This window comes from Ranitomeya imitator, chromosome 2 (genome assembly GCF_032444005.1).
Source record: "Ranitomeya imitator isolate aRanImi1 chromosome 2, aRanImi1.pri, whole genome shotgun sequence".
NCBI lineage: Eukaryota > Metazoa > Chordata > Amphibia > Anura > Dendrobatidae > Ranitomeya > Ranitomeya imitator.
Window position 1 is genome coordinate 178722955 of NC_091283.1, and position 17640 is coordinate 178740594.

At 44.7% G+C, this 17640-nt stretch overlaps 1 protein-coding gene across 1 annotated transcript in view; it reads right to left on the reverse strand.

The window, feature by feature from the left end:
• Positions 1–17640, reverse strand: part of CCDC187 (coiled-coil domain containing 187) — a 135048-nt gene that overhangs the window by 91674 nt on the left and 25734 nt on the right. The window contains exons 7-9 of the mRNA XM_069754538.1: positions 15844–15951; positions 8629–8757; positions 6161–6693 (exon numbers count right to left, since the gene is read on the reverse strand). Of these exons, the coding sequence (XP_069610639.1) occupies positions 6161–6693; positions 8629–8757; positions 15844–15951 (770 nt within the window). The remainder of the gene's footprint in view (positions 1–6160; positions 6694–8628; positions 8758–15843; positions 15952–17640) is intronic.

The window sequence follows — 17640 nt, forward strand, 5'->3', positions numbered from 1 at the left end:
AGCGACTCAGCCAGGCGTGCTGCAGCTGATACTCCACTATTGCCTACTGCTGCTCAGTCTCTCCAGCATGTGCAAGGTGGAGTTCCACCTTGTTGGTAAGTCGCTTATGAGGCAGTTAGCAGGAAGACAGGAGTGATGCTACAGCGCAGACAGGCAAGCAGCAGCAAGGTGAAAATGCCAAAAGGGTGCATACACTGCCAGCAATATCAGCAGCAGCTCTGACATGTGGGTAATTTTTAGGGAAGCACTGCAGCACCAAATTCAGCACATGCGTCAGGCTTGGTCCAGAATTGCTACAAAATGTTGCCAGTTATCGCACATCACCAGGCCGGGCTGGAGATTCAGTGGCACCAGCCACTCATCTGTCTGCCATTTGATCTCCATCTAGAGCAGTGATGGGCAACCTTTTGAGCTTGGTGTGTCAAAATTCGCCAAAAAACCGAACATAACTTGGGTGGTGTGTCACCTTGAGAAAAAAAAACATAATTTTGCGACATGTATAGTTTAAATAACAAATATGTATAATTATTTAACTTGCCTGCTTAGTGACTTCTTTGTTCATCTGTCAGTTGGTTTCTTTTGTTGGTCTTGCTATTATTTAACTTGTGTGGGGTGCCTTGAACTAAAGGTACCGTCACACTTAGCGACGCTGCAGCGATACCGACAACGATCCGGATCGCTGCAGCGTCGCTGTTTGGTCGCTGGAGAGCTGTCACACAGACAGCTCTCCAGCGACCAACGATGCCGGTAACCAGGGTAAACATCGGGTAACTAAGCGCAGGGCCGCGCTTAGTAACCCGATGTTTACCCTGGTTACCATCCTAAAAGTAAAAAAAAACAAACACTACATACTTACCTACAGCCGTCTGTCCTCCAGCGCTGTGCTCTAGACTCCTCCTGTACTGTCTGTGTGAGCACAGCGGCCGGAAAGCAGAGCGGTGACGTCACCGCTATGCTTTCCGGCTGACCGACGCTCACAGCCAGTACAGGAGGAGTGCAGAGCACAGCGCTGGAGGACAGACAGCGTTAGGTAAGTATGTACTGTTTGGTTTTTTTTACTTTTAGGATGGTAACCAGGGTAAACATCGGGTTACTAAGCGCGGCCCTGCGCTTAGTTACCCGATGTTTACCCTGGTTACCAGTGAAGACATCGCTGAATCGGTGTCACACACGCCGATCCAGCGATGTCTGCGGGGAGTCCAGCGACCAAATAAAGTTCTGGACTTTCTTCCCCGACCAGCGACAGCACAGCAGGGGCCTGATCGTTGGTCGCTGTCACACTGGACGATATCGCTAGCGATGACGCTGAAACGTCACGGAACGCTAGCGATATCGTCTAGTGTGACGGTACCTTTAGATAAGTGAGGGGGAGGGGGAATTCTTCCAGTGATGGCGAACCTGTGGCACTCCAGCTGTTGCAAAACTTCAATTCCCATCATGTCTTCATAGCCAAAGCTTTTGCTTTGAATGGCCAGGCATGAAAGGGTCGGCTACTGCTACTACCACTCCCTTTACTTAACTTTGTTTTTTTTATTTTGTGGCTTCTCCATGAGAGGGGCAGTGAGAGAAGATTTATAGTTAGCCCTGCAGGCAATTAGGGGTTAACTAACCTAACTGACCATATGATGGCACATGTAACTGTCTTTTAGGAAAGGGCAGAGTTAATAAGCAGAAATAGGGGTTAATAAGGATGCACAACAGTAATGGTGGTGAAATGGAGTCTGTACTATGCTGCAAGATGGCGTTCCTAATGGCGGGAAACGGCACCCATAGCACAGGCCTCTTCCAGCCTCCCCCTCACTTATCTCAGTAATGGCCAATGACACCCCACAGTTCACTGGATGATGGTTGCTGTAGTAGTCACAGGGCCTGCAGACAGCAATCACAGGGCCTCAAGACAGCGATCACCTCAGGCCTCAGAAGTGCGTCCCCCGCGGCATTGCGCAGAGCGTCTAGGCCTGGGACTTCCGGTAGGCCCGAACTTCCGGCCGGCGCAGCAGGGAGCAGCGCAATGCCGCCCAAACAACAGAGCTCCGGCGCAGAGCGTCTAGGCCTGGGACTTCCGGGAGCTGCGCCGGGCCTACTGGAAGTCCCAGGCCTAGACGCTCTGCGCCGGAGCTCTGTTGTTTGGGCCTACAGACCTCCTGCATGGCATCCGATCCGATAAAAAATCGGAACGGCTTGCCATGCAATTTAAGGATGCAATTTCTATGGGGTCGCGGCCGGCGGCCGCGTGTCACTGAAAATGACTACGCATGTCAGCACTGACACGCGTGTCATAGGTTCGCCATCACTGATCTAGAGCTTCTGCATGGTGTGGGATTTGTTACCCAAACAGATGAGTTTCAGAACAGCCTGCTGTCGTTTTCCCCTAGCTATGTTGGACTTGGGGGTGTAGGCCTTACTGTAACCGGATGAGGACCTGGTCGAGGAAGCGGAGGATGAGGCAATCTGGACAGAAAAACATCCAGCAATCCTCGGTGGTGGTAAGCCATGAGTCAGAACACCTTTCGTCTTAGGCTCAGCCACCACTACATTTACACTACATTGCCCACTTGATTTGGTCCGCAACTTGTTTGTGCAGGGCAGGGATGGCCCACCTGGAAGAGTGTTGATGGCTGTGAGCAACGTACTGCTGGACAGCCAGAGCCATCAGTTCTTTAAAGCTGTCCATCTCCACCTTAAAGCTGTCCATCTCCACCAGCCAGAATGGCACCATTTCAAAGGTCAGGAATTTGGAAATGTTGTCATTCAGGACTATGGCTTGTGGGTGGTTATGGGGTTATTTCCTCTTTCTCTCAAGTGTTTGGGGGATGGAGAGCTTAATACTTCCATGGGACATTGTGGACATGCTCTGTGACACTGCTGATGGTGGTGCTGTCACATCCTCCCTTGGTGGGGAGGCAGGTGGTCCTGCTGATCGCGATTGGGAGAAACTGACTGAGATCGCACCAGAAGAGGGAGAAGGAGGCTCAGATCTGCTTGGAATTCACATCGTGGTTGGAATTCAGATGCTTCTTCATGCAGGTGGTGCTCAGGTTCAGAAGATTTATGCCTCGCTTCAGAATCTGATGGCACAGCATGCAAACCACCGATGTCTTGTCGTCAACACATAGGCTGAAGAAATGCCATGTTAGAGAGCTACTTTTTTGTTCTCATTTCCTTGGCATAGTGGCCAAGTAGCAGCCAACATACTGGCTAGTGGTCGCCCGCTGTGCTTTTTCACCCTGCTCCCTCTTTTGCTGTGCTGCTGGGGCAGCGTGACCAACTCCTCTTCCTCCGAACTGCACATATCACTAGGATGGCCTGTGCCCCATGTGCGGTGTAGAACCTCAAAATCCCACACATCATGTTCCACCCACTCCACACCCCAGCCTTCCTTGCTGGGCTACACACTGCAGAAAGACGCTGCACTTGGTAACTGTATCGTCATCCTCTGAGATGTTCAGCGGTGGTCCACTGACCGTGTGCACTAGTCCTCCCATGTCCTCATCCTCCAATATAACAAGTGGTTGGGCATCAGTGCACTCAGTCTCTTCCACTTCTGGGTCAGAGTTAGGCAGATGGGTCATGGAACTCAAGCCAGCGGACTCCTCAAAAACCAAAAGAGACTGCCGCATGACTTGGGGCTCAGAATGCATGGCTGATTTGAGAGGGGGTGAGGTAGAAGCCGGATGACCATGGTCCTCAGGTACCAACTCTGTGCTTTTGCACAGGTGACTGGGTGGAATATAATGCAAAGAAAATGGAGGTACTGTCAGCCATCCAACCTAACACTGCCTCAACATGTTTTGGCCACACCATTCATGTAGCGGTACTCGGCCCTACAAAATGATGCAGAACGTCCTGTCGTCTGCTTGCACCAGAGGAAAGTGTTTCATTTGGGCACATAGCAGGGACAGAACGACCATGTCCTATCCCTGCAGCAGCTACAACACCACCAGCAACTACACCAGCACCACTACGTCCTCGTCCGCTATTTAATGCTCTACTCATTTTGTGAAGTGGTTTTAGGCACACTACTCACACAGTTACGGCCGCAGATTACACCTATTTTTTAGGCACACTACTCGCATAGACATGGCTGAAGAGTATGCACTACTCCCACGGACACAGGTGCAAAGTACACTCAGAGGCTTAACGGGAACCTGTCAGCAGATTTTGCCGCTATAAGATGTGGCCACGGCCTTTCAGGGCTTATCTACAGCATTCTATAATGCTGTAGATAAGCCTCCGGTCCGACCTGCAAGTGAAGAAAAATAAGTTATATTATACTCACCCGGGGGTAGAAGGGTGGTCCTATCCAATGGGCATCTTATAGTGGCAAAATCTGCTGACAGGTTCCCTTTAAAAGCACAGTTCTCACATAGACACAGGTGCAGAGCACACAGAGGTTTTTTGGCACAGTACTTCCTCAGACAGGGGTGCAAAATACACATACAGAGGTTGTTTTGCAGAATGCGCGCACACAGAGCCTAACACTGTCCCTCACTCCAGGTACGTCCTGTCTTTACGCTAATCAGAGCAAAATGATGGCAGCACCCGTGATACGGAAATTTAAAGTTCGGGTAACGTGGTGCACCGGCCAATCACAGCCATGCCAATACTTGGCATGGCTGTGATGGCTCTGGAGGTGCCCAAAGCCTAAAAGCTTGTTGGTTGACTACACTACAGCCTTTCAACAAGCTTTATTAGGCATCCGAACAGTAAACCAGCCTTCCGGTAAAAAGTCCATGTTCGAGGTTCGGTCCATACAAACCTCAAACTTTACAGTTTGGGTCCGCTCACCCCTTTAACTAACCCTTCCTTTTAGGATTTTTTTTTACTCCTTTTTGAAGAGGGGGAGAACTTTATCATTTACAGGAAAGGATCGCCGCTCCTCCAGATAGTCTTTTATAGAGATATAACCTCTCCTTGAGTCAACAAAACCAGGAATTAGCAGCCAGTATCCCAGGCATAGCGACTAAAATCTGACAAGGGTAGGCCCATTCAGTTTAGAACAGTGCTTGATCCCTTGGACATGGTAACCTTGCCTTGCACAGTAAACATTCCCTGAACTTGGTTTCTGTCACACATTTCCTAGGTTTTTCCTAAGAAGGAAAATGACAAGAAACCCCAATTGCAAGGTGAATATTCAAGACGGTCACTTAGCAGTCAAGAGTCATTTACCTACCAGATTATGAGGAGAAATAATTTCTTCAGAATGAGCTCCTTTGGGGGCTATGTACATGTGCATCCTGCTGGAACAATCCAACTTTCTTAGCGCTGCCAATGGCTGCTGATGAGGAGGGTCTTCACAGGTTGTCACCTGGCCCTTCCTTGGCTGGGCTGACCGCAACTTTCATCCAGCAGTCAATGGCCATCAAACACAGCACTGCCATTCAAATTTGGTGCCTCCCCTAACATACCGTGGAAGTGGATGCATCACGTCCGGCGCTCCCAACATCACTGGTGTGCTCATCGTCAGGGCGCGCTTTCACAGACCAGTAGACACATCAGTTTACTATGGCGCCACTGTGCAGCATCCGCTAACCAGCTGATTTCCCCACTGGAACCACTCTGGCGCCTACAGGACCCACCTGCTCTGGCTGCAGCAGTCTCATACCGCTACTCAGGTGACTGGGCCAGGGCAAGTCTTCATGCCCCATGACGATCATTCCCCTGGAACAACTCCAGGATGTAGGTTCCCACTCCAAGGATCGGAAACCAAACTGATACCATGAAGAAACACCACCCTTTTATTAGGTAGGTTTCCTGTCCTTGAAGGTAGGATCCCCTCTCTCAGGTGATGCTATCATGAGAAATAGGAAAAATGATGATCTCCTATGAAAGCCCACCCATCGGGGGCAATGGGACATAGAAAGAAGCCAATACAGAGATTGCGCCTATTGACCGTTATATGGTTAAGCAGCAATGATCAGTTCTAGCTCCGATAGCTGCTGTTAGAAGCTGATGGTCCTGAGACTTCTTTATACACCAGTTTACCGCAGATGTACTGGTACATTATGGTGTGAGAAGGCTTTAAAAGTAGTAGACTATTAAAGGAGTTACCTTTCCTAGACAGCCCTTGTTGGTGTACCCTGCTAGGACATACTGACACTTGTAGTGCTGAAGCATGCTATATGAAATTATGTATTGTAGCAGTGGCGGCATTACTTACAGCAGGTTGTTGCTGGGTGATTTTCCAGGACACAACAGCATTTCTTTCTCCTTTTTTTGGTGGAAACGCCTCTTTCTGCTTCTTTATTACATTATCTAGCTGCTCTTTCCTCATCTGCACAGCTTTCTCCATCTTGGTTTGATTCTCGCGCTCCATCTTCTGTCTCTCTATGGCTTTCTTCTTCATGAAGTCCCGAATTTGCTCCACACTATAATTTCGCCTATTGGCGCTGGTTGTGACACCCAGATTGTCTCCAGCATTCTCCTTTCCACAGGGTTTCCTCTCCAGGGTGACGTGGGGTCTTTTTGGAGATGAACTGTTTGATCTGTTACTATCCCTCCTCTCCTCTCCATCTTTTCCAGATATTTTACCTGCAGGTCTTAGTCGATGTTCTCCAGCACCGATCTCAGGGATGACCGGGGCGCAATCTAGTATTCGATTCTGTAATTTATTGGTGCTACTGCGGAGAACTTGAGGGCACTTGTGCTTACGATTTTGTGGAGACCCCACTTTTTGGTATTTTCTGCAGCTTCCTGCAAAACAGAGACAATTAGCGGCAGTGAATGGTAGAAGTTAGAGATGAACCAATGTATAGTCAACCAGAGTTTAGAATAGCAAATGGTAGAAGTCTGAGAAGATGCTGTGCTTGCTCAGCCAAAGTTGAGGACAGTAAGTGGGGTATGTGCAGTTTCTCAACAGCGTTCTACAGCAGCAACAAATGGTAAAGTAAGAGAAGAAGCTATGCATGTTTGGCCAGAGATGAGGACGGTAAGCTGATCATGCGCAGTTTCTCAGCAGAGTATTACAGCCACAGTCAATGATAAGAGTTAGAGAAGATATTGTGCATTGTTGTGACTCGGACATTAGCACTGCAGCGCTGGAGTCCTGGGTTCAAACCCCACCAAGGACAACATCTGCAAGGAGTTTGTATGTTCTCCCCGTGTTTGTGTGGGTTTCCTCCGGGTTCTCTGGTTTCCTCCCACACTCCAAAGACATACTGATTGGGAATGTAGATTGTGAGCCCTATTGGGGACAGCGATGATAATGTGTGCAAACTAAAGCGCTGCGGAATATGTTGGCGCTATATAAAAAAATAAAGATATTAGGATGAACATGCCCAGTTTGTTGACTGAGTATTGCAGCAGCAGTGAATGGTACAAGTTAGAATAGATGCTGTGCATGTTTGGCTAAAGTTGAGAATGGTAAGCAGTGTTTAACAATGGAAGTGGTTAAAGTTAGAGAAGAAGCTGTGCATGCTCAGCCAGAGCCGAGGATGGCAAGTTGAGTAGTTATGGGTCTCTTGCCATTCTGGTCAACTACTCTTGATAGATGTAGCTGTCAAATGCAAATATACCATGTAACTACTTGCACTTTACCATACTGCGGTATAATATACTACACATATATTCATTATCACTCCATTCATAGATAGTCGATATTAAATAAAGTGGCTGTGCAATAGACAATCTTGACTACCTCTTGAAGCTCATCAAGAGAATGCCAAGAGTGTGCAAAGCAGTCATCAAAGCAAAAGGTGGCTACTTTGATGAACCTAGAATATAAGACATATTTTCAGTTGTTTCACACTTTTTTGTTAAGTATATAATTCCACATGCGTTAATTCATAGTTTTGATGCCTTTAGTGTGAATGTACAATTTTCATAGTCATGAAATTACAGAAAAATCTTTAAATGAGAAGGTGTGTCCAAACTATTGGTCTGTACTGTAATATATATATATATATATATATATATATATATATATATATACATATACAGAGAGAGAGAGAGTATGTATAATACGTTTTTTGCACCATTTTCCTTTGTATGATTCTTTTCATTTTATATATTGTTTTATGTTTTTTTTGTATGTTCTAAATAAATTGATTTATAGTAAAAAAAAAAAAAAAAAAAAGATTTGAGTGGCCATTTAATCTATGTAGGTTCCTATAGCCCAATAACCACTCACTTTCTAATTGATTGATTTCGTTTTTTTTGGAGGTACTATAGTGGCAGTGAATGGTTGCGCATGCTAGGCCAGAGCGTTAGATGGTAAGCTAAGCATGAGCAGTTTCTCGACAGAGTATTACAGCCACAGACAATGGTAAAAGTTAGAGATGATGTTGTACATGCTCGGCCATAGCTGAAGATAATAGGTTGAGCATGCAAAGTTTCTGGGCAGAGAATTACAGCAGCAGTGAATGGTAAAAGTTAGAGATGAAGCTGTGCTTGCTCAGCCAGAGCTCAGGATGGAAAGTCAGGCATGTGCAGGGTGTTACAGCAGCAGTGAATAAGAAAAGCTAGAGAAGGAGCTGCACATGCTCAGCTACAGCAAAGAATGGTAAGCCGAGAATGCACAGTTTTTTGACAGTAGTGAAAGGTAGAAGTTAGAGGACAAACTGACTTTATTTTATTTTTTTTCTTCAGTACGATAGACACATAGATATACTGTATAGACAGACAGGATACCTTTTTGAAATGTATGTAGTATTTCATCTGCTTTAGGTGAACGATTCTTCAACAATGTGACAGGTGAAGGTCCCAATATTTGGTGGACGAGTTTCTGACCTTCTCTCCATGCTGATGCTCCATAAAGACCTGAATATGCAGAGAAAATCAGACAAGACAATGAAGAGATGAGTGCAGCGCCACCACAGGCAAAATCAAGCATTACACAACTCCCATTAAAATCAGTGACTTGTAAGAATGTGCGGGATCCTTCAGACGCAGATTGGTAGTTAAGAATGTGAAGCTTTCAGCAACAAGCGTCTCTCTCTACAAGAGGTTTACATAATTTTTGCAATTTGGCTAATTAATGGGGTGGTCTTATCTTCATAAATCTTTTTGTCATTGAACAGGACATGTCCACATTACAAAGCTGAGCAGCCCTAACAAGCAGTGGCTCTTGCTCTGGTGGGCTAGCTCTGTCCAGGCGTTGTGGTCCTGTCACCAAAAACAATATCTTCGCTATAAGTCGACTGTTTTTCTGCACTACGCAAGAACCTGATTGTAGATTAACCCTTTCATAATCATTAAAAATTAAATAACTCTGCAGATTCCCATCTCGGCTCTCGTCTTCTCAGTGTTTAGTGTTTCTTTGTAGCCAAAGCGCAAATTAATTTTTCGTTAACCGCAGCAAATTTTTCAACTCCAATTCATCACGGTGGGTAGGATGGTGTCACCGACCTTTGAACTCCAATTTATCTTATCCACAGCTCTGTCGCGCCATCACCACTGACAGAAACTAATGACCAAAAAGGAGTCCTTGACACTCGCAGCAGCAATGACAAATGCGTTATCAGACCATGATCCTAAGGGCCAGTCTCAGCGGGGCAGGAAACCATTTCTCAAATCCATTAAATTCCTAAATTTAATATTTCATGCATTTTAAAAGACCAACATCCCCCTCATTATAATTCTGTTCCAGATAGGTTTATGGTGCGGAGCTGTCCCCTATATATAAGGTGTTTGCTATGGAAACATTTGTTGGAATCATTACATGGACACCTTCTCTCCTCCATACCTGAGCAGATTATTAGGAGGGGACGCAGAGTCATGGAGTTATATAGAAGGAAATGCAGCATCATGGGGTTATATAGAGTCATGGAGTACATACAGTGGCAAGTAAAAGTTTGGGCACCCCTGATCAAAATGACTGCTATTGTGAACAGTTAGCAAGTTGAAGATGAAATTATCTCTAAAAGGCCTAAAGTTACAGATGACACATTTCCTTTGTATTTTTGGAAAACAAAAATATATACCGGTATACGTATATATTTATATCTTTTACATTTTAAAATGACAAAAATAAAAATGGGCCGATGCAAAAGTTTGGGCACCCTGCATGGTTAGTACCTAGTAGCATCCCCTCTTGAATGTATCACAGCTTGTAAACGCTTTTAGTAGCCAGAAAAGAGTCTTTCAATTATTGTTTGGGGTAGTCTCATCCATTCTTCCTTGGAAAATTCTCCCAGTTCTGTGAGATTCCTGGGTCGTCTTGCATCCTTTGCTATTTTGAGGCCTAGCCACAGATTTTCAATGATGTTCAGATCAATGGACTGTGAGGGCCATTGTAAACCTTCAGCTTGCGCCTTTTGACGTCGTCTATTGTGGATTTTGACGTGTGTTTAGGATCATTATACATCTGTAGAAGCCATCCTCTTTTCTACTGCAGATTATTTACAGAAAGTGTTATGTTTGCACCAAGAATTTGTTGAAATTTAATTGAATCCATTCTTCCCTCTACCTGTGAAATGTTCCCGTGCCATTGACTGCAACACAACCCCAAACTAGGATTGATGCACCCACATGCTTAACCCCTTTCCGACGTTGGGCGTAATAGTACTCCCACATCGGACTCCCTACCTTTGATGTGGGCTCCGGCTACGAGTCCACATCTTTTCCGGCATGTGTCAGCTGTTTTGAATAACTGACATGTGCCTTTAACAGCCGTGGGTGGAATCGCGATCAACCCGCAGCTGTTAACTAGTTAAATGCCGCTGTCAATCTCTGACAGCGGCATTTAACATGTGCTTGCTGGAAGCGCATCGGAAATCCCGCCCATCGGTGACCCCGTCATGTGATCGCAGGTCACCGGTGGGCTGACATGATAACCAGAGGTCTGAAGCAGACCTCTATGGTTGTCATTGCCGGATTGCTATGAGCACCGTCTGATGATTGGCGCTCATAGCAAGTGAACATTTCTGCTACACACAAGCAATCTGATCATCACCTGTATGTAGCAGAGGCAATCAGACAATTGCAGATTCTAGTCTCCCATGGAGACTATTGAAGCATGCAAAAAGTAAAAAAAAAATGAATGTTCAAATCACCCCCTTTTGCCCCATTCAAAATTAAACAAAAAAATGCAAATATACACATATTTGATATTGCCAGAAGTACTTTTTTTTGGTCGCCGCTACATTACAATAAAATGCAATAACGGGCGATCAAAAGATCGTATCTACACCAAAATGGTATCAATAGAAATGTCAGCTCAGCGCGCAAAAAATATGATCTCACCCAACCCGAGATCACGAAAAATGGAGCCGCTACACGTATCGGAAAATGGCACCACTTATTTAAAATTTTTTTAGCAAAATTTGGATTTATTTTTCACAACTTAAATAAAAAATAACCTAGAAATGTTTGGTGTCTATGAACTCGCAATGACCTGGAAAATCTTAATGGCAGGTCAATTTTAGCATTTACTGAACATGGTCTAAAAAATTTTTTAAAAAACTGTGGAATTGCACTTTTTTTTTGCAATTTCACCACACTTGGAATTTTTTTTCACGTTTTCCAGTACACGATATGTTAAAACCAATGGTGTCGTACAAAAGTACAATTTGCCATGCAAAAAACAAGCCCTCATATGGCTATTTTGACTGAAAAATAAAAAAAGTTATAGCTTTGAGAAGAAGGGGAGCAAAAAACGAAAATGCAAAAACAAAAATACCTCTGGTCATGAAGGGGTTAATGGTTGGCAAGATGTTCTTTTCCTGAAGTTCTGTGCCCCTTTTTTTCTCCACACATACCTTTGATCATTGTGGCCAAAGAATTCTATTTTAACCTCACTGGTCCACATGACTTGTTTCGATGGTCTTTTGCATACTTCTGACACTGAATGTTATGGTGACGACGCAGGAGAGGTTTCTTTTGATGACTCTTCCATGAAGGCCATATTTGTTCCAGTCTCTGAACAGTAGAACAAAGTACCACAACTCCAGAGTCTGCTAAATCTTTCTGAAGATCTTTTGCAGTCAAGCTGAGGTTCTGATTTGCCTCTCTAGCAATCCTACCAGCAGCTCTCACTGAAACTTTGCTTGGTCTTCCAGACCTTATCTTGACCTCCACTGTTATTGTTAATTGCCATTTCTGAATAACATTTTGAACTGAGGAAACAGGAACTTGAAAACGATTTGCTCTCTTCTTATAGCCTTCTCCTGCTTTGTGGGACTCCACCATTTTCATTTTCAGAGTGCTAGGTAGCTGCTTAGAAGAACCCATGGCTGCTGTTTTTTGGCACACATTTAGTGGAGATTGGGTTTTTTATAAAGCTGTGAAATGTGCATCACCTGGTTCCTAACGATGATGATGGACAATCCATAATCCTAACAGGCTAATTAAGGTCTGAAACCTTGGTCAAAGATATTTGAGCACACAAATCACAAGGGTGCCCAAACTTTTGCATCAGACCATTTTTCTTTTTGTATTTTTTTAAATTTTTCTTTGTTTGCCTAGAAAACAAAGGAAATGCGTCATCTTTAACTTTAGGCCTTTTAGAGATCATTTCATCTTTAACTTGCTTAACTGTTCAGAATAACAGTAATTTTGACCATGGGTGCCCAAAGCTTTACATGCCACTGTAGGATGGGATGCAGAGTCATGGAATAATATAAGAGAAGATTCAGAGGCATGGCATAAATAAGAGTGGACTTATATGGGGGGAAGCAGAGCCATGAGGTTATATGGGGGGGGGATGCAAAGCCATGTGGTTATATAGAAGGGGTGCAGAGTCATGGGATTATACATTGGGGAAAAAAACTATTTAGTCAGCGACCAATTGTGCAAGTTCTCCCACTTAAAAAGATGAGAGAGGCCTTTAATTGACATCATAGGTAGACCACAACTATGAGTCAAAATGAGAAAACAAATCCAGAAAATCACCTTGTCTGATTTGACAACATTTATTTGGCAAATTATGGTGGAAAAAAAGTATTTGGTCACCTAAAAACATGCAAGATTTCTGGCTCTCACAAGCATCTTTAAGATGCTCCCCTGTCATCATGGCACATGCTTGAACTTGTTATCAGTATAAAAGATACCTGTCTACAACCTCAAACAGTCACACTCCAAACTCCACTATGGTGAAGACCAAAGAGCTGTTGGAGGACACCAGAATCAAAATTGTAGCCCTGAACCAGGCTGGGAAGACTGAATCTGCAACAGGCAAGAAGCTTGGTGTGATGAAATCAACTGTGGGAGCAATAATAAGAAAATGGAAGACATACAAGACCACTGATAATCTCCCTCGATCTGGGGCTCCACGCAAGATCTCACCCCGTGGGGTCAAAGTGATCACAAGATCGGTGAGCAAAAATCCCAGAACCACACCGGGGGACCTAGTGAATGACCTGCATAGAGCTGGGACCACCATAACAAAGGCTACCATCAGTAACACACTACGCCGCCAGGGACTCAGATCCTGCAGTGCCAGACGTGTCCCCCTGCTTAAACCAGTACATGTCCGGGCCTGTCTGAATTTTGCTAGAGAGCATTTGGAGTATTGGGAGAATGTCATATGGTCTGATGAAACCAAAGTAGAACTGTTTGGTAGAAATAAAACACGTCGTGTTTGGAGGAGACAGAATGTTTAGTTGACTCCAAAGAACACCATACCTACTGTGAAGCATGCGGGTGGCAACATCATGCTTTGAGGCTGTTTCTCTGCAAAGGGACCAGGATGACTGATCCATGTACATGAAAGAATGAATGGGGCCATGTACAGTGAGATTTTGAGTGCAAACCTCCTTCCATCAGCAAGGGCATTGAAGATAAAACGTTGACGAGCCATTCAACATGATAATGATGCTAAGCACACCACCAGGACAACGATGGAGTAGCTTCATAAGAAGCATATGAAGGTCCTGGAGTGTCCTAGCCAGTCTCCAGATCTCAACCCCATAGAAAACCTTTGCCGGGATTTGAAAGTCCATGTTGATCAGCGACAGTCCCAAAACATCACTGCTCCAGAGGAGATCTGCATGGAGGAATGGGCCAACATACCTCCAAAAGTGTGTGCCAACCTTGTGAAGACTTGCAGAAAACTTTTGACCTCTGTCATTGCCAACAAAGGATATATAACAAAATATTGAGATTAACTTTTGTTAATGACCAAATACTTATTTTCCACCATAATTTGCAAAATAAATCTTGCCAAATCAGACAGGGTGATTTTCTGGATTTGTTTTCTCATTTTGACTCTCATAGTTGTGGTCTACCTATGATGTCAATTACAGGCCTCTCTCATCTTTTTAAGTGGGAGAACTCGCACAATTGATGGCTGACCAAATACTTTTTTCCCCCACTGTATATGAGGGAATACAGAGTCATGGGGTATGTGGGAAGGAGCGCAGAGTCATGGGGTTATACCGGAGGGGACAGTCATGGGGTTATACAGGAAGGGACAGTCATGGGGTTATACAGGAAGGGACACAGTCATGGGGTTATACAGGAGGGGACACAATCATGGAGTTATACAGGAGGGGACACAATCATCGGGTTATATAGGAAGGGACAGTCATGGGGTTATACAGGAGGGGACACAGTCATGGGGTTAGACAGGAGGGGACACAGTCATGGGGTTATACAGGAGAGGACACAGTCATGGGGTTATACAGGAGGGGACACAGTCATGGGGTTATACAGGAGGAGACACAGTCATGGGGTTATACAGGAGGGGACACAGTCATGGGGTTATACAGGAGGGGACACAGTCATGGGGTTATACAGGAAGGGACAGTCATGGGGTTATACAGGAGGGGACACAATCATGGAGTTGTACAGGAGGGGACAGTCATGGGGTTATACAGGAGGAGACACAGTCATGGGGTTATACAGAAGGGAACACAGTCATGGTGTTATACAGGAAGGGACAGTCATGGGGTTATACAGGAGGGGACACAGTCATAGGGTTGTACAGGAGGGGACACAGTCATGGGTTATACAGGAGGGTACACAGTCATGGGGTTATACAGGAGGGGACACAGTCATAAGATTATGCAGGAGGGGACACAGTCATGGGGTTATACAGGAGGGGACACAGTCATGGGGTTATATAAGAAGGGGTCAAGCAGAGTCATGGAGTTATATAAGAGGTAATGCAGAGTAATGGGGTATATGGGAGGGTATGCAGAATCATGGGGTTGTAAATCAGAGGAAAAAGTCATGGGGCACAGAGACACATGATTACCGTATATGAGAGGGGTTAGAGAAATGAGGTTACATATGAAGGGGCACAGAGCGACGAAGCTACATAGGAGCAGGCATGGAGTCATAGGATCATATAGCCTTACTCTTGTCCTAAACTTAAAGGGTTATTTCAAACATTGACAAGTTAGGTAACAACTTTCTGATCGATGAGAGTCCATCCATTGGATAGATCCCTAGAAAACGACCCGCTATAATGAAGCAGGGGGCATTGCTTCATTGTCTGTGGGGAGTGGTGGGAAATAACCAAAAGCTTTATTCATTAGCTGCATCTCCACCAGTCCCATAGACAATGAAGAAATCAGTGGTGCACATCCATTCCCATGGGGTATTTCAGAGCCCCTTTCTTGGGACGTGGGTGGTAATATTAACATTATGATGGCTGGGGGCTCTGTTACAAATTTTGCATTGGGACCCAAAAACCTCAAAGTACCGTTCACAAGTGCCATACAGCACGTGGCATCCCACTATAGATACAGACTGTATAGTTCTGTGTATAGTTCCCCGAGGAAGACTCAGTGTGTAAATACATGGGCAAGGCACAACCCTGGGCACATGTGCCACTATAATTGCATATAATCCTTAAAAATCTTCACTTTTCTGCTTGAGACCATGGCTGCATATTGTGTGACCTGATGCAGCAACCAGCAAGTTGTCATATTCACATATTCTTGTGCTAAAGTGTAATCTCACCATAATGTTTTACTTTCCGCTCCGGAGACGGGGATCTAATGGGCATTTTTCTGATAATTGGACTCTTGCTTTTTAGGGTTCTGGATTTTCCAGCAGAATATCTAAATGCTGATAGAAAGAAATGTATTAATTTTATATATAAAGTTACATTTGATTAATTCATCTGGCACCAGAGATCTTTTCAGCTCATTTGTATATACAGTTGTGGCCAAAAGTATTGACACCCCTGTAATTCTGTCAGATAATACTCAGTTTCTTCCTGAAAATAATTGCAATCACAAATTCTTTGGTATTATTATCTTCATTTAATTTGTCTTAAATGAAAAAACACAAAAGAGAATGAAGCAAAAAGCAAAACATTGATCATTTCACACAAAACTCCAAAAATGGGCCAGACAAAAGTATTGGCACCCTCAGCCTAATACTTGGTTGCACAACCTTTAGCCAAAATAACTGCAACCAACCGCTTCCGGTAACCATCAATGTTTCTTACAATGCTCTGCTGGAATCTTAGACCATTCTTCTTTGGCAAACTGCTCCAGGTCCCTGATATTTGAAGGGCGCCTTCTCCAAACTGCCATTTTTAGAACTATCCACAGGTGTTCTATGGAATTCAGGTCTGGACTCATTGCTGGCTACCATAGAAGTCTCCAGTGCTTTCTCTCAAACCATTTTCTAGTGCTTTTTGAAGTGTGTTTTGGGTCACTGTCCTGCTGGAAGACCCATGACCTCTGAGGGAGACCCAGCTTTCTCACACTGGGCCCTACATTATACTGCAAAATTTGTTGGTAGTCTTCATAATGCCATGCACACGGTCAAGCAGTCCAGTGCCAGAGGCAGGAAAGCAACCCCAAAACATCAGTGAACCTCCGCCATGTTTGACTGTAGGGACCGTGTTCTTTTCTTTGAATGCCTCTTTTTTTCTCCTGTAAACTCTATGTTGATGCCTTTGCCCAAAAAGCTCTACTTTTGTCTCATCTGACCACAGAACATTCTTCCAAAACGTTTTAGGCTTTTTCAGGTAAGTTTTGGCAAACTCCAGCCTGTCTCGGGGTAAGAAGTGGGGTCTTCCTTGGTCTCCTACCATACAGTCCCTTTTCATTCAGACGCCAACGGATAGTACAGGTTGACACTGTTGTACCCTCGTACTGCAGGGCAGCTTGAACTTGTTTGGATGTTAGTCGAGGTTCTTTATCCAACATCCGCACAATCTTGCGTTGAAATCTCTTGTCAATTTTTCTTTTCCGTCCACATCTAGGGAGGTTAGCCACAGTGCCATGGGCTTTAAACTTCTTGATGACACTGTGCACGGTAGACACAGGAACATTCAGGTCTTTGGAGATGGACTTGTAGCCTTGAGATTGCTCATGCTTCCTCACAATTTGGTTTCTCAAGTCCTCAGACAGTTCTTTGGTCTTCTTTCTTTTCTCCATGCTCAATGTGGTACACACAAGGACACAGGACAGAGGTTGAATCAACTTTAATCCATGTCAACTGGCTGCAAGTGTGATTTAGTTATTGGCAACACCTGTTAGGTGCCACAGGTAAGTTACAGGTGCTGTTAATTACACAAATTAGAGAAGCATCACATGATTTTTCGAACAATACCAATCCTTTTGTCCACTGTTATGGACCTGGTGGTTAGGAGCACCCGGCACGACCTGATAGTTAAACTGACACAGGACAAGCTCTGGGATGTGGGAGCTCTGCTGACCGCAACCCCTAATCCTATAACACACACTAGAAATAGCCGTAGAGCGTTCCTGACTCTCCCTAGACGCCTCTTCACAGCCTAAG